Here is a 15,246-nt window from a genome sequence, read left to right on the forward strand (position 1 = left end):
CCCTCTCCCGCACCACGTGAGCGGCCGCCTTAAAGGGCCGGCGTCACCTCTGAGGCGATTCCCGGGCTGCCCCGCCCCCTGCCCCGGGGGGAAGCAGCCGGGCCGCGAGCCACCCGTCGCCATGGTTACGGGGCGGGTGTTTAATGTATATACACACATATGTAAGGTGTATATATGTGTAAATGGATGTATATATGTGTGCACAGGCACGATTTAAATGCATAAACACGGTTTTAAAGAGCCCCCACCCATCAGTCACTGCCATTTTGCTGGCTGCTGCTTAAAACCCCTGTTTTCACCCCCAAAAACAGGCCCAGCTGCCTGCTCATTTCATATGGTGCCTTCCCAGGGTCAGGATCATCCACCCTTGACAGGGCCATGTGCTTCTGCTAATCCGCACCAAGAAGGACACATCTTTTTTTCTTTTAGAGCAGCATTTTTCAAGCCTTAGATTTTTGGGACCCTATTTCTGACCCAAGAACAGCCTTTCTGAGGGAGATTTTGCACAGCCCTTTGGATACGCCTCCCGAGGGATGTTTCCTTTAGATATATCCTATCTCTGCCTCTCAGCTCTTCTTCTCATTTCATATCTTCTCTGATAGAAATTTTTTTCTCCAATTTCATTATTAATTTTAAATAATTTAGAGCCAAGAAGACTGCCTAATTAAAACAGCAGGCTTAAGCAGCTCAACGCTTGAAGTGAAAATTTTGTTACGTGCTACATTTGCTGACTTGCTTGGCTGTAGGTCTCTCAAGTGTAGTGCCATAAGAACAGGAAGTCACAAATAGTTTCCAAAATGTCCGAATTTGGGAAAACCTCCTGTAATGCCAACCTGTGAATTACCGCATGGCATTAGTGACCACTTTAAGAGGCACTATTGATACTGGCCGAGGCACACCACCCGTATCGTGTGAGCTGGTGTACCATGTTAACCCTGTGGTCTGGTCACAATTGGTGAGCAGCAACTGAGCTCAGCGTGTCTGTACGGATTTCAAGGCATGCAAACAGAAAATGATATGGAGACCCTTTCACTGTACCCTCCTGTAAATCCTTTGGCTGTCATCAACAAGCAAAAAACCCGTAGGCATTTTAATACAAGCTTACATCTTGGTACAGCTGCTGCTAATATAAATGGCTTTGAACCTACAATATATAGATAGATAGATAGATAGATACACACCTGACTTAACTTTTCTAAACAATCAAAAGGTAGAAGCAAGTTAAGCTACCATCTTCTGTTTCAGCTGGGTTGAAGGGTTTTTCTCTTAAGCACGAAAGGCTGCATCTTTTCCCATTGCAAATGTTGTCTAAATTAAACCCTTACTGTTCTTAGCTGCTTGCAATAACGGGAACTGGGTTCTTCATGTACCTTGTTTGCTCTTGAGGAAATAAAAGCTCTAGAAAAAAAAGTATTTGTCTCTAGAGCAAGTAATTTATGGTTACCTTTATGTGTACCACACAGGTCCCACCCAGCCCTGCACTAGAGCAACAGAGGTGTTTGTTAGTCATACATATAAGACATTGTAGACAAAAGAAGTTTCCATTTAACATACATGGATTCATTGTTGTTTATCCAGCATTTGCAGAGAAATCACTCTGAACTGTGTTTAAAGCAAGAAGGCAGAGTTTTTTCCCCACAAGCACAAAAGATACCTGCATATGTTAGTTTGAGCTTTTTAATGTATATACAAATGTTTTAGACCAGTCACAATTTCATTGAGTATATACTGTATTTACAAAAATTACAATAATTTAGTCAAACAGTAAACCTGAACATTGATAACCTCTGTCACTACCAGGTATGACAAGAAAATTTTTTTTTAGTTAACTATTTTGATATACATACGTCCTAATACTTTCATGCATCCATAAAAACATCAGGGATGGAAGTAATCAAAGCTTAAGTGGGGTAGGGTTTCTTTTGGTAGATAAAGATTAATGATGGATTTGTATTTTGTGAACATATGAGTATCCAGAGTTATGTGCCATGACAAACTCTATACAAAGCTAACGTAGTTTTCATTATTAAAAAAGTACATTATAGTAATGAGATCCTTTTTATTATATAGGCATAGGTCACAATATCTACAAATGTGAATGAGAAACAATAAACCAACAAATCACAGGAACATGATTCACATTCCAGTTATCTCTTTAAATAAGACAAGCACATACTGGATCAAAACATTAATAAATAACATCCAGTTTGTTACTATTATCTTAAGGTCTTTTATATAAAAGGAGACCTATGTGTTGGTTTCACATTTTCAATTAATGGTAGTAAATAATGGACCAATACAACAAAAGGATGACTTTTATAGAGAAAGCAATGTACTTTGACACACTGTCTTTGCAGTAAAAGTTTAGCCACTTGAAAACTTAAGTGCAACAGCAAGTGGATTGTCTGTAAAAACCACCAGCTTTAAAGACTCACATCAGATGGCAACCTGTTCCTTAAGCAGTAAATACAGATGATTTCCTGCCCATCTTCTGAATATACCTGCCTTTTTCAAAGCTCAAATACAGATACAACATGTTGGTAAATAAACCGCTAGCATTAGTTATTCTACAAAAGGAGAATGTCAGAATTTGGGGTGAAGAGCATAACTTGCTTTTTAACTAGGAAAGATGCTTCAGCTTTAGCATCAGAGATATTTCCTTGTGATATTATTGCTTTGGTCCAATATAAACTTTTAAAGATAAGCAATTTGCACTGTATTTACCTCAAAAATCAGACCTGGTCCACAGATGCCTACATGACAGCTTGTACACCGTGGTCTGAAAAGTGAAGTTGCAACAGGTTGCATTCTGCCAAGAGCCTTTGTGAAGTGCTCTGGAGCTGATAAAGGCATAGAGGTGACAAAAGCGGGCTGGAAGAAGTCTTCTGAATCCTCAGGAGGGGAAGTGTTACCTACAGACTGGGAAGTTTCTAAAACTTTGCAGCAGAGTTTTAGTTTGTTGATATTTCTTTTGTTTGATGGTTTCAAGCTATTGATGAGAACTTCATGGGAAATGTAGTACATGCTCATTCCTCACTTTTACAAATGTGGATTCACCCTTTCCCCCAATTCCCTATTCCCTCAGAACTGCTGTTTAACAAACCAACAAGGTGCTGTTTAACATCAATTACTTGTTGTTTGCTTTAAAAGATAATGCTGAGGAATTTCTTCTGCACATTTCACTGCTGGACTGTGAGGTGAAGTACAGTATTAATGCGTAAAGCAGCAGTCAGCTGCCACACTGATCTAACCCAGGATTCAGCTTTGTCTCTATTCAGGCATACTATACTATATGAGCAATTAAGCAGCAAATGGTGACTGTTAGAAGTGTGCCTAAACCACATCTGAGCACTTAAATTTGATAAAGTTTGATCCAAACCTAGGAAGAAAGTACGTCAAAGTTTGGGCTTCACCACCAGTTACTGAACTCAACTGAAGTGTTGCCATATCACATATCACAAAAAAAGTAGGAAATTCACCAGCTACACTGTGTCAGAGACAGAACAATTCCACCTTTTCCCAGAATGTGTTCTCTCTCGCCCCACTTGAATCCAAAGAAAAATATAAAAGTTACAAGAAACTGTAGCCCCGTGGCTCTCATATGGCAAGCCAGGTGGCTAGAGTTCCTCTGAGCTCAGGATTCTTGATACGAGTATAAGGAAACCTTCCTCTTGTTCTTCATGATAAGTATTAGGCTCTTAGTTTTCTGAAACTTCTGAATTTCCAGCCAGAGTTTGGTTGATCTGTGACATTTGTGACAAGAGACTATATAAGCACTAGCACAGGTCTGTAGTGGAGACTGAGAAAGTACCTAATACAAGGGTTTTTGTCCTTGGTTTTCAAATTCTGACCAGGCATCATTTAGCTCCATAAATATCATCTTTGCATATTGTTCATATGGCTGCCCAGTAGCCTGGAATAAAAACAGAAAGAGGGATATCACATCTACCAAATCAGACTACAAAAAGTTGACATTTGAGCAGCTAGATTCTCAAGCAGTTATCCTTCACTTTCCATGAATGGTTTTCCCTTATTTTTTGACAAGAATAAGCTACTGTTGAGGGCTGCTTACCTTGTTTACAGCTTAAAAATTTCTTGGCTCTTCAGCTCTTCTGCTCCTCAGAGCTGATAACCCCCCAAGTGTGATAAAGCACTGCAGTCCCACGGGCAAAAAAATTTAACCTAGGCTTTTCAAGAGGCATTTTACCTGAAGAGAAAGAGCTGCCACCTGACACAGCTCCTTGATAAAAGTAGTATTCCTGCGAGCCTCTGGGCAGCCCACATCTTCTCAAGCCTTGCCCGCTGCCCTGAAATTCTCAGGGCCTCCATTTCCTTAAAAGTGGAAGCCTCATCACCATCGGGTTTCCCAGACGGCATCATTGCACTCTGGTTGGCAAGTGTAAGCAGCAAGACCACAAGCCACAAGTTGGATAATCAGATAACCTGGTTCTTCCACTTTAGAAGTTTGATTTTAAGACCCTTGTCCTTTCATATGCCTTTATCACACCTTCGTCTCCTTTAGCAGGCACAATATTCTGGACAGTTGTTCACCACCAGTATGGCTTAGAGTCAAAGTGAGGGTGACAGAAGCTGAAGATCTGAATCTCTGTGGCTTGGAGCAGCATGTACCAAGCACAGTCTTGGGGCTGGGCGTGGTTAGAGTTCTCACCTTTCAGAAACTGGCAAAAATCTTGAACTACTACTTTCTACAAAGCTGTTTGCACCAATAAATTAAGCAATCACATTCAACACTTAAATTAAGAGAACAATGACAATTTCTGAACAATGTGAAACTAGGAAAACCTTACCTTGTCAGGATGAACGACAAGCACTGCCCTCCGGTAGACCTTCTTCACTTGCTCTGGCGTTACAAGATCTGCCATACTAACAGGTTTCCACTTGGTCTCCCCTGCCCATAAGACTGTATGCATTGTAGACAGCAGGGCTCTTATATTTCTCTCCTTCCCTTCAATCCATTCCAGGACCTGGAGAGAAGAATGAGAGTCTCAATTTATGCCTTACATTAGGTATTCCAGTAGGAAAAAGTTTCTTCATTTGAATAGCAATGACTCCAAGGAGCATCTTACATTTCTTTCCAAGGTTTAGAAAACCCTTGGAAGATATTTGTCAGTCTCTACTTTGTCATTAATTTTTATGAAAGTTGAAAGTTAAGACACACCTTGAGCAACATCCCTGCTAAAAATACTGAGTTGGTAACACTTGTGAACAGTTATTAGATGGAACAGTCAAAAGATAAATTAAATGTTTAATTGTGTGTCTCTTTAGCAAGCTGAATTGCATACCTAAAGTAAGCTCGCCTAGAACTCTGCTGTGCATGTGTATCTTTTGTGCATGTCTAGAGTTCAGTCTTCTAAAGACTCACATTGAAGGTTGGCTTCAATACAAATCCTTTTAAGCTCTAAAGTCAGAAGCCTCAATTCTCTGCACATGCCTATTTGCCACCTGCAATCCAGCAGTCAAATAAAGCAATAGGTAGTCCACTTTCCTAGATGATGTAGATCGCCTTAGTGGTTGCCATCTCAGCCTATGGCTGGGGAAGGGGAGGAGGAAGGGGAAATAAACATGAAAACTAAAGTGTAAATAGATTTAACAGTTCCAGGCTGAACTGAAGTGAGTCAATGAAATAAAATGCATTAAAGCAAAGGGAATTGTATTGGGAAGGGAGAATCAGCTGGGTGCTTCAGTGTGCTGGAGGGGCAGGGGGGAAAGGTTGCACACATTAAGTAGTTCCACACGAATTGCTGAAGTTGTATAGCTTATGAATTGGGAAAAGTATTGCCTGTTTGATGGCTTGACAGCTGCCCAGCTTGGTTACGAGTGGCTGACGTCCATGTCCAGCGCGGTTGCTGGCACACACTTTCCAAAGGTTAAAACCTTTCCACAAGATTAAACTTTTTTTTTTTTTTTTTTTTTTAAATTCGCTTATTCTGTTTTCTAGAAGCTTGCTTGGCTTTTGCTTGGGCTTTTCCTCTCAATTTTGTATCCTTCTGTAACTATAATTCATGGTTTCATATTTCAAATGTAGGGCGGGACAGACTGAATTTCCTTCCCTTCATAATAGATGTGTAGTTTGGCAATTTATTGAGGAGAGATGAGAGAATTCCAAAGTAGGCAAGATTAATGAGACAGAGGATTAGTTCAATTAGCTGTGCCTGCTAATCATAGCTGGAGTGATGTGAAAGACCAGCAGCCCTGACAGTAACACTGAGCAAGCCACTGTTTGCCACAGTCTGGTTTAGGACAGGAATGTAACCTTGGAGTCTTAAATCTATTCCAAAGGGTGTTCACATCTGCAGGGAAGGCATGAGAATTTGTTACATGAACAAACAGCAGGAAGTTCTCACTTTCTGCCCCAAGGCAATCTCATCATGGGGAGAACATCCCTCATTTCACCAAAACCTGGGTTTGGCAGAAGGACTGGCAGAGATGGTCACTGCTCTTTTATCTGGTTTATTTGTAAGAATCTATTTCAGAACAGAGTTTTTACAAACTTACCATTTTTTCTAAGTAGTATCTCTGATCCTGATGAGATAGTGAGATTCTTCCAGATATTCCCCAACACCTGCAGTTTATGACTTTGTCTTTCTGGTCACACTAGCTCATTGCTGGCTGGCACGCGAATGGGGAGCATAGCAATTTATGATGCTACCAAGTTTAGACACCTACTTTATGGAAAGCAAGCATGAGAGATAGCACGTGGTCCTTGGGATCCAGCAATGCTGTGGAGGCTGCACACTAAAGTAAGTGCTAAAACAGGAGGATAGCTTCTGGCACTAAATGATCTGAAAGATTTTCTCAGCTGCCTCTCACGTGCAGGAAGGCTGGTGGCTTACTGCTCCCTCCACCTTTCGGGGCAGTCTTTCAAGCAGCCTCCAGCATGATGAGAACAAGAGGCACGTTGAATGATTGTAAGCGCATAAACAAGAATATTGCTTACTTTTAGTTTTTCCGGGTCCATCTCCTTAGCCATTTCTTCTTTTCTCATCTCAGCTATTGTTTTGGGGCCCTTCTTGTCCTTGTGAGCGTTAAAACCTTGACCAGATAATAGATCTTCGAAATCTGCAGACACTTTTGGTTTTGAGTCTTGAAAAACCAAAAGATTTTAAGTTGTTATCACAATACAGGTTTATTTAACACTGCTTTTCTACCCAAGCCCTCCCCCCCTTGACACTTATCACTATAACAATCTCCCAATGCTAATGAGCGTGCAGTTTCTCACAAAAGAGGTATAGGTTAACGTTACTTTTGAATTATTATTATTGAAGCCCATTTGGAATACAGGATTTCCTAAATATTAGCATGCTTTAGAGTCTAGGACAGGACAACTAGTATTGAATTTTATATATCGTCAAATGAGGAGCATGACTTACTTGCTTATACCCTAACCTGTTAAGGTATTTGAGCATTAAAGCAATATTAGAAGGAGCCAACCTTATGGACGCTGAACTCTGAAAAGCTTACCAACGTTAGCTGGTCCTTTTCCACGTTCATTTTGTGCTCCCGGCATTGCTGAGAAACTCACGTTGTAATTGGGCTTGTTCTGGGGAGAGGCATGAGGCATGCTTGGCTGGGCTTTGGGTTGTGCCTGCTGCCAGCCATAGCCAGCTCCTTGCTGCCAACCACTGCCGCCCATGGGCTGGGGAGAGGGTTTCTGCGGCGAGGGGGGGAATCCTCCACCCATGCCTGTCGGCGTGGTTGGTTTACTGGCAAATGAAGGGCCACCTGCAGAGTAGGGGGAAAGGAGTGACGGTGGGCGTTAGCAAACAGGATACTGACTTGCCTTCCGAAAAGGGAACCTAAACAAAATCCCCCAGGCAGCTGGCTTCTATTTTCAGCTCTGCCACAAACTTCTTATTGCAACATCAAGCAAAGCCCTTCAACTTTCCTGTCACTGCTCTGTAAGCTGCTTAAAAGACAGCACCTGCCTTTGAAGATTGCACAGGAATCGGAGGAGCAGCTCGTTGGGCAAATGCAGGGAAAGCCGTGTGCAGCTAACTGGGAACCACAGCTGCTGTGTGTTATGGTGGCAACATCAAGTTGACATATGTTGAATTAGTATCTCCTTATGCTGTGCTGATGTAATACTATCCCACAAGAGTGGTGTGTTTCAGCACCTTATTACTTCAGAGGATGCTCCTCTGGCTTAGTTTGTGGTGGGAGGTGCGCAGTGTTAATGTTTTGTTATTTGAGACTAACATCCACACTCAACTTTGAGCTCTGAAACATGTCATGGAAACGGGATCAAATGCTTTTGACTTAGTAATGAACAACAAAAATGTGGTTAAATATCCTGTGGACGCCAAGTCATTTGTTTTTAAATTCCATAACTTTGCTACAGAATACATGTTTTTAAAGCACCTCGGTGGCTCTGACATGGGTTTTGGCATACTTTTTATTTTGCTCCTGCAGAGCAGCTCGTGATCCAGCAGAGGGAACTGGGAAACCTAATTCCAGAACCATGCTGGTAGTGACGCAAAGGAGAAAACAAACATCAGATAAAACCACAATGGCTTGCAAAGAGCTGAGGGCAGTGACAAAGGGAAGAAAAATCTATTTACCAGAGTCAGAGAAGCCAGACATGCTGGATTTTAAGGAAAACTTAAATAATTTGTTAGAACTGCCTTTTTAACACTGGCATCAAGGGTTTGCTGATCATTTTCTGAGATAAAACAAGGAGAAAATGCTTGTCTAAGCAGTCCTTTGTAGCCAGGTGCAAACGAAAATGGATTCCGACTCCATCTTTAGATAGTACTGCAAATTAGAGGCAGATTAGTGAGGCTCCACAGGTTTCCTCACAAAGGACAAAAATGAATCAAGTCTAGAAGGAAACAATTCCTCAAGCACCCCAGTAGCTTTGAAGAGCCAAAGTCTCTTCCCAGGCGCTGCTCCAAGGTCTGTAGCAACAGTTCTCCAGTCGGAGTTAAAACACAAAGCATCCTTAGCCACAGACTGTTTAGACTTATGAGACAGAGATTACACTTTGCAATCCATACAGCCTACCAAGGTCCCAACAAGTGGCTAGCAGGTTTTTGTTTGTTTGTTTGTTTGTTTGTTTTTGATGGAGGATCAGTAAAAGCACAGATTTGTGAGAACTTATAGAGAATCAGGGAGGAGGAAAAACTTGAAAGCAGCACTGGCCTGCAGGCAGGCGGAGAGGACCCATAGAGCTCTCTGCCACGTACCAGGCTGTTCATCCTATTTCTCTAAAACAGACCAAGCTGGTAATTGTTTGGGGTCTGGTTTGTGGGGTTTTTTGTTGTTGTTTTGTTGGGGTTTTTTTTTTTTTGGTTTGGTTTTTTGTGTGTGTGTGTGTGTGTTTTTTTAAAATAAGGGATGCAAACCTGCTAAACTTGCTCCAAGAGTCCCCAGATCAGCAAATGGATCCAGCGTTTGGGGTTTAGGCTGATGAGTGGGAGTGCTATGGAGGGATCCTGTAGGACTGGTGGCAGCTGACTTACTTCCCACACCTAGGCCACCTTAAAGGGAAAAAAAAGAAAAGAAAAAAAAAAGAAAAAATAACTCAATTTTTATCCCTGAGTGCAGATTTTTCCCAGTGCTCAGTCACATGTTAGAAGACTGCTGTTAAAATTAAGTGTACTATTGTCAGGTTCCTAAGCAGTCTCAACTCAGCGTTGGCCCAGACTAGTTGCACACCCACTTACAATTAAGCTCAGCAACAAGAATGTTCCCTAGACTGTCTGCAGTGACAGAGTAATTATGACAAATTGATATATTTTAAGAACTAGAAGCCTTCAGGAAGCAACTTTTGGCAGGACATACATACTCTCCCAAGATTAGAAAGAATCATGCTATTATTTAGTGGCATCCCAGGACTGCATAGCACTTCCCAGGTCCTTCTCTTGGCTCTACACTGGAATGAAACACAACTATGCACATCCTCACCGAGCACCTGTCCTGTTTCAGGACCTGGTTTCTTGAGGAAGGAAACCCAGACAATTTGAACAAAAAGATTTCAGTAGTCTCTAGCCAGATCCTCACTTGGATGACTGGGAGACCAGAACAACAGGCAGCATACCTGCTGCCATTGAGATGAGACTAACTAAAATTCTGATTGAAGTTTTGTTGTATTAGTCAAAGTGCTAAGCAGCAGAAAGAGGGAACCTGTTCTCTGCAGTCACTGGTAGCATCTTCCATCTACCTCTCCTCTCTCAGGGCTCCTTAAGGGTTTTTTGTTAAGTGTCCTGAATTTTTATGATACATACCTGGTTTGTTGGACCAGTCCCAGCCACTGGAAACATCTGGTTGTATGGAAACTGTTGGTGTGCTAGAAGCTAAGCAGAATGATTACATATAAATATCTCAAACTAGTAGAGCAAAACCAACATAATCCAGCACCTAGGAAGAGTAGGGGGCAAGCAGCAGGAGAGACAGTATTGTGTCCACCTACCATTTGCTAATTAGAAGCGAACTTCTCCCCCACAATGGGCATTACAAATTTAACATTTATTTCTGATCTCATACTATACAGAGGTAAGGGGGGAAGGATGCAGATTTACAGTGTTCATTTTATGGTGGCTTTGGTCAGAGGCTTCGTATACTTATTTATAAAAGCCTTACTACCAGAATAATGCATGGAGTTTAGTGTTTCTGAATACATCTCAACCCAAGGAAATATTCTACATGCAGAGGGCAAGGATGGAGAGAACAAATACAGCGAAAAAGCCCACACAGATATAAACCAGAAAGAACACACACAGTCCTTCCTTTACCCCTGTATCAAATAAAGCCTGTACATCTATGCAGTTCACCCTGCCAGCAGTTCATTATCCGTAGACACTAGCACTGTAATTTAATACCTCATCATGCTGGGATACCATTTAAATTCCTCTCATTAGTGCAGCCAGCTCCAAGTGTGACCCAACCGTCTTATTCACAGAGTTAATATCCAAGACCCGAGTTTGGCAAAGCAAGGATGCGAACAGTGCCAGCCACACACTAGTTCCCTCCTTTGTCATTCTGGCTTCCCAGCGAGACTGTTGCACCCAAGGGACATGTGTTAGATGATCAGACACAAATAAATTTATATCTGAATGTGTTTCAGAGTGGGTTACAACATTAAATTTTGGCACAGGGGGAGAAGGGGACAACTAAGGGACATTTCAAACAAAGTAAGAGAAGAAAAAAGTCCAATAAAGAAAAAAATTCCTTCTCTTCAAATAAGAGTAAAATTCAACTGTGAATTTGGCCAGGATTACTATCAGATCTAAAGAAAGCAGATGCCTGTAACTAAAATCACCAAAGGAAGTGTGTTTTCTCTAGCAGGCTTAATATGCTGTGCTCTATTTAGCTCAATTAATGGTAGTTTGGTTCAAATGAGACCTCATAACCACAGGAGTATGCAGGCAGACATTCTTCATGGTCTCTTTTTTCATGTATACAAATAGCTTATTAATTAAGTATAAGACTTGAGCAAAACAAGTCTCATCCTACCACACTTCAAATTATGAATATGCTTTAAGTCTAGAGACAAAAAGCTCTTTCCTGTTTTGTGGGGTTTCTGTGGTTTAGAGTCATTTTATGGTAAGTATCAGTTTGTACTTAATAGCTCCATCACTATTTAAAAGCAGCATTTCATGTTTACTTAAATACACTACAAGAGCCTCACTTTCTTACCCATGTGAAAGGGATCGCTGTGCACCGTTGGTGAAGGACTTCTTGTTGCTTGAAGGAAAGGATCACCAGGGACAGTTGATGAACCAAGAAAGGAACCCAGGAGGTCTGGACCAGTTTGCTTAGGGCTACTTCCAAATGGATCAAAGGCAGTTGCTGTAAAAACATATTTGAGAAAACTAAATCATTAACTTGTACAATGAACATGCTTCAGGGAAAAGACACCAGCGTGTGGAGAGGAAAACCTAATACCTGCAGATACTGAATAGGAGACAGCATGCGACTGTGAGAGAGCAACTGGAAAATACCAGTACCCTAGCCAAATGCTAGGGGAGATAGAGAGCCACGTGACTTGGTCATGGCAACACATTTGTTGATCTCATCTGTCTTTTCCAAAGAGAGGGGCTGTATTTAGGAGCAGTCAAAGCAAGTATTTAGATACTTAGACACTTCAGATGAAGTTTCAACTTGCACACACTGCCAATACATAAATGGATGGTGAGGGACAGCTTGGAGTTAGTGCCCTGGTGCAATTCCCTCTGCCTCTCAAGAGCTGAACACAGTCCAAGATGATTTTAGGCTGTCAAAGGTTATACATGTGGAGGGTAAAAGGACCGTCTTTTAGAAATAGCTTTAGAAAATAACTGGTATCTTTCCTACAGAGCATCACTTGTTACAAAAATCCAGTTCATTCTCAAACTCCATTTTTGATCAATTTGTTTAGCTTACTGTCTTTCATGTAAAAAACCCAACAAAACCAACCAAGAAAAGAAACCCTTATGAAGTCACTCAAATTCTTACTTGCCAACAATTTTAAGGTAAAGACCACCTTGAGCAGAAATGCAATATATACTACTGTAAGAAAGATACAATCCTGAGATGCTATGCATTGTGTTAATGATGCTATATTTATGTTACTCATTGCTTAGGAGAAGTGAAAACTAGTAATTTGTTAAGTATCTCCCAAGCTCTTCTTCTTGCTTTCCTGGCCTGTGACAATTCAGCCGCATGATACTTTTCCTCTCCCTTTTAAGCACCAGCCTGGCCTCTGCAAAGCAGCATCATACAACTCCTGTTATGCTGCTTGACAACAATACCCAGAAATCTTTTCCTGATACTGTTGCTGCACCTCTGCCTTGTGAGGTGCATGTCTGTACAACCTTCCCACCCCCAGGCGAAAGCTCTCAGACTGAGCATACAATAGCCACAGCAAGATGAACCTTCTCCGTATCCAAGCGGCCTAATTTCTTCCACTGAAACCCGTATTCTTCTCCCCCTCCTGCTTCCAATCCTTAGCCTCCTCTTCCCTCCCTTCGCAAGTCTTGGTACAAGGAGATTATAATTGCTCCTGTCCCTTTTGCTTCAAAAAACACCATAGGCAAATCTAGTGTTTGAATGTACTAGCAGACAAACCTCCCCAAGCCTGCAGGTTTTTTTATTCTAGCTGAGAAAGGAGGACTCAAGAAGAGTCTTCAGAAATTGGCTGCATGGCCATCCTGTGGTAGGTGCTACTGGTGTCAGCCCCAGCACCACCCAAGCCTGCGCCTCCTTAACAAAATGAAAAAATATCATTTCTGTACAAGAAAGTTGGCAGGTGTTACAAATGCTTTAAGTTATTAGTTGCTGAGAAAACGTTAAGTATACTGTGCTCTTTGAATCAGGTACATGGTGACAACATCAGCTCTGGAACTGTAACATAAAGGATTAGGCCAAACCAAACAGGGGGACACTGTGCAGCTCGGTGCGGTGCACAGAGACCTGCTGTCAGAGCGGGCCACTTGTTTGCATTTTGCCTTTTGCAAAACTGATCATCTATTCCAGAGGCCCTCAGTGAATCCAAGCAACTTGGATTGGGCTCTTCACCTGTTCACTTACAAATGATTTTCACTTGGTCTCCCCTGTTCACTTAGCCCTCCAAAAGATCCCTCTTTCTAATATCTATTCAACCACTCCTTCTGCCAGTCTGATCTTAGTCTGTCTTTGAAGAAACAAAACATCTACTCGTATTGCCTATCGTCGTCTGCGGACAGGCCAGAAACAGCAGAACTGTGTATCCATATTTCACAGTCCAGGACCAGCATTACAGATCCAAACGCCCTAAGGTTAAAAAAGTTCAGTTCAAACTGCTATGGGTCTACCCAAATACCTAAGAGGCTTTTTTTTTTTTTTTTTTAATTAATACTTATTCTCCTCATATGCATTATTGAACACATAGGAAGAACAAAACTGATGATCTCCAGTGGCTGTCAGAGTAAGGAGCCAGCCAAACACTTGGGTGAGCTCCAGTAGAGACTTTAGGGAACAAACAAGATAATCTGGCTTGTGTTCTCGAGTGTGAAGATGCACCAACTCCTGTCTGAGAGTAGAGGAGCTGGGTGGCCTCTTGGGATCCCTCGCAGCTCTTAATTTTTATGAAATGAGCATATCCGAGAGGAATCCAACAGCCCAGAGCACGTCACCCAGATGGGATTGTCAAAGCATGTGCCCCACCAAGTCACGCACTAGGCATAGCCGCTATTACCTTCTCCTACCCTTGGGGATGGGGATGGAGATGCTGAAGCTGCAGAACGCCGAGGAGTTGACTGCACAGATCCAGGTCCCCCTACATGGAAGACCTCCTCAGCAGCAGGCTGTCCACTTTGACTCTGGGAACTTGGCCCGCCAACCCCAAACAAATCATTCAGCAAGTCTGAGTTAGAGGGGGCAGCAGTGGGCTGCGAGGGAAAATTCTTGCTCATAGGGCTACCATCCAGCCCCAGCAGGTCCACGTCTTCAGGCGGAGGTGGTGCCGGAGGCTCTTGCTGCTTTTTGCTGTGTTTTGGTGTCCCATGAGGCTTGTCACCGCTGGCATTACTGTGCTGACTGGAAAGGGACAAGAGTTCGTCATCTGACTGTTCGCTTTCCTCATGCACCAACGCTGCTCGATCCTCTGAGGTGGGGTGAGAGCTACTTTTGTCAGATTTCTGATCTAAATGATGATTAAAAATAAAATTAGGTAGCTGTTAGTTTTGTCATCACAAAGGTCCCATAAAAATCAGCTTACATGCAGAACAAAAGGCTACTGAGAAAACCACAGCAGCATTTTGCTGGATTTTAAAATAAGAGCCCTTTGCAAAGATTAAAGTCTTTGCTGGTCTGTATTGTAAGGAGCCAGCTTTATTGATCAGGAAACACAGACAGAGGTTAATTGACTCTCCTCAAGCCTGAAGAGCCAGCAAGTGCAAGGCCTACAGATGCAAACTGAAGAAGTTTCTGGGTCAGGAGCAAGCATCCAGGATGATCTCCAGCCATGCCTCAAAATCCAGGCAGAACAAGGCTCATTGAAAAGGAGTAGGGACATAAACCCCCCTCCTAGCTGTGCCCACAAGGATCTCTTAATGCCGAGCTCCTACCTAGCGTGGTGCTGATGCCAGAGGAGGAACGCTGCATTCAGCAGCACCGTGAGATTTCCAAGGTGTTCAGCACTATTAAACGGCCTCTTAGACAAACACTCTCAGTGCTATGTTCTAATTGTACTATATATAAAGTGCAACATTAGGAAAAAACAGCTTAAATTTGGTTTTAGCATCAAGGAGGCCTAGGGCAAAGCTTTAC

The 15,246-nt window shown here is 42.2% G+C and overlaps 1 protein-coding gene across 5 annotated transcripts in view; it reads right to left on the reverse strand.

Moving 5' to 3' along the window:
- Positions 1-1,645: 1,645 nt before the first annotated feature.
- The window catches only part of DNAJC6 (DnaJ heat shock protein family (Hsp40) member C6), a gene marked incomplete at its 5' end in the record, with an annotated part of 52,089 nt that continues 38,488 nt past the window's right edge, over positions 1,646-15,246 (reverse strand). For 4 of the 5 annotated variants that reach the window (XM_082313061.1, XM_082313062.1, XM_082313064.1 and 1 more), the window contains 8 exons: positions 1,646-3,913; positions 4,809-4,985; positions 6,959-7,104; positions 7,483-7,743; positions 9,363-9,497; positions 10,245-10,313; positions 11,656-11,808; positions 14,174-14,620. In XM_082313061.1, coding sequence (XP_082169187.1) covers positions 3,812-3,913; positions 4,809-4,985; positions 6,959-7,104; positions 7,483-7,743; positions 9,363-9,497; positions 10,245-10,313; positions 11,656-11,808; positions 14,174-14,620 — 1,490 coding nt within the window. In that variant the 3' untranslated portion in view covers positions 1,646-3,811. The remainder of the gene's footprint in view (positions 3,914-4,808; positions 4,986-6,958; positions 7,105-7,482; positions 7,744-9,362; positions 9,498-10,244; positions 10,314-11,655; positions 11,809-14,173; positions 14,621-15,246) is intronic. The other variant, XM_082313065.1, reaches the window with a different exon arrangement.

The sequence above is a fragment of the Platalea leucorodia genome, assembly GCF_965183815.1.
Source record: "Platalea leucorodia genome assembly, chromosome: 5".
Taxonomy (NCBI): domain Eukaryota; kingdom Metazoa; phylum Chordata; class Aves; order Pelecaniformes; family Threskiornithidae; genus Platalea; species Platalea leucorodia.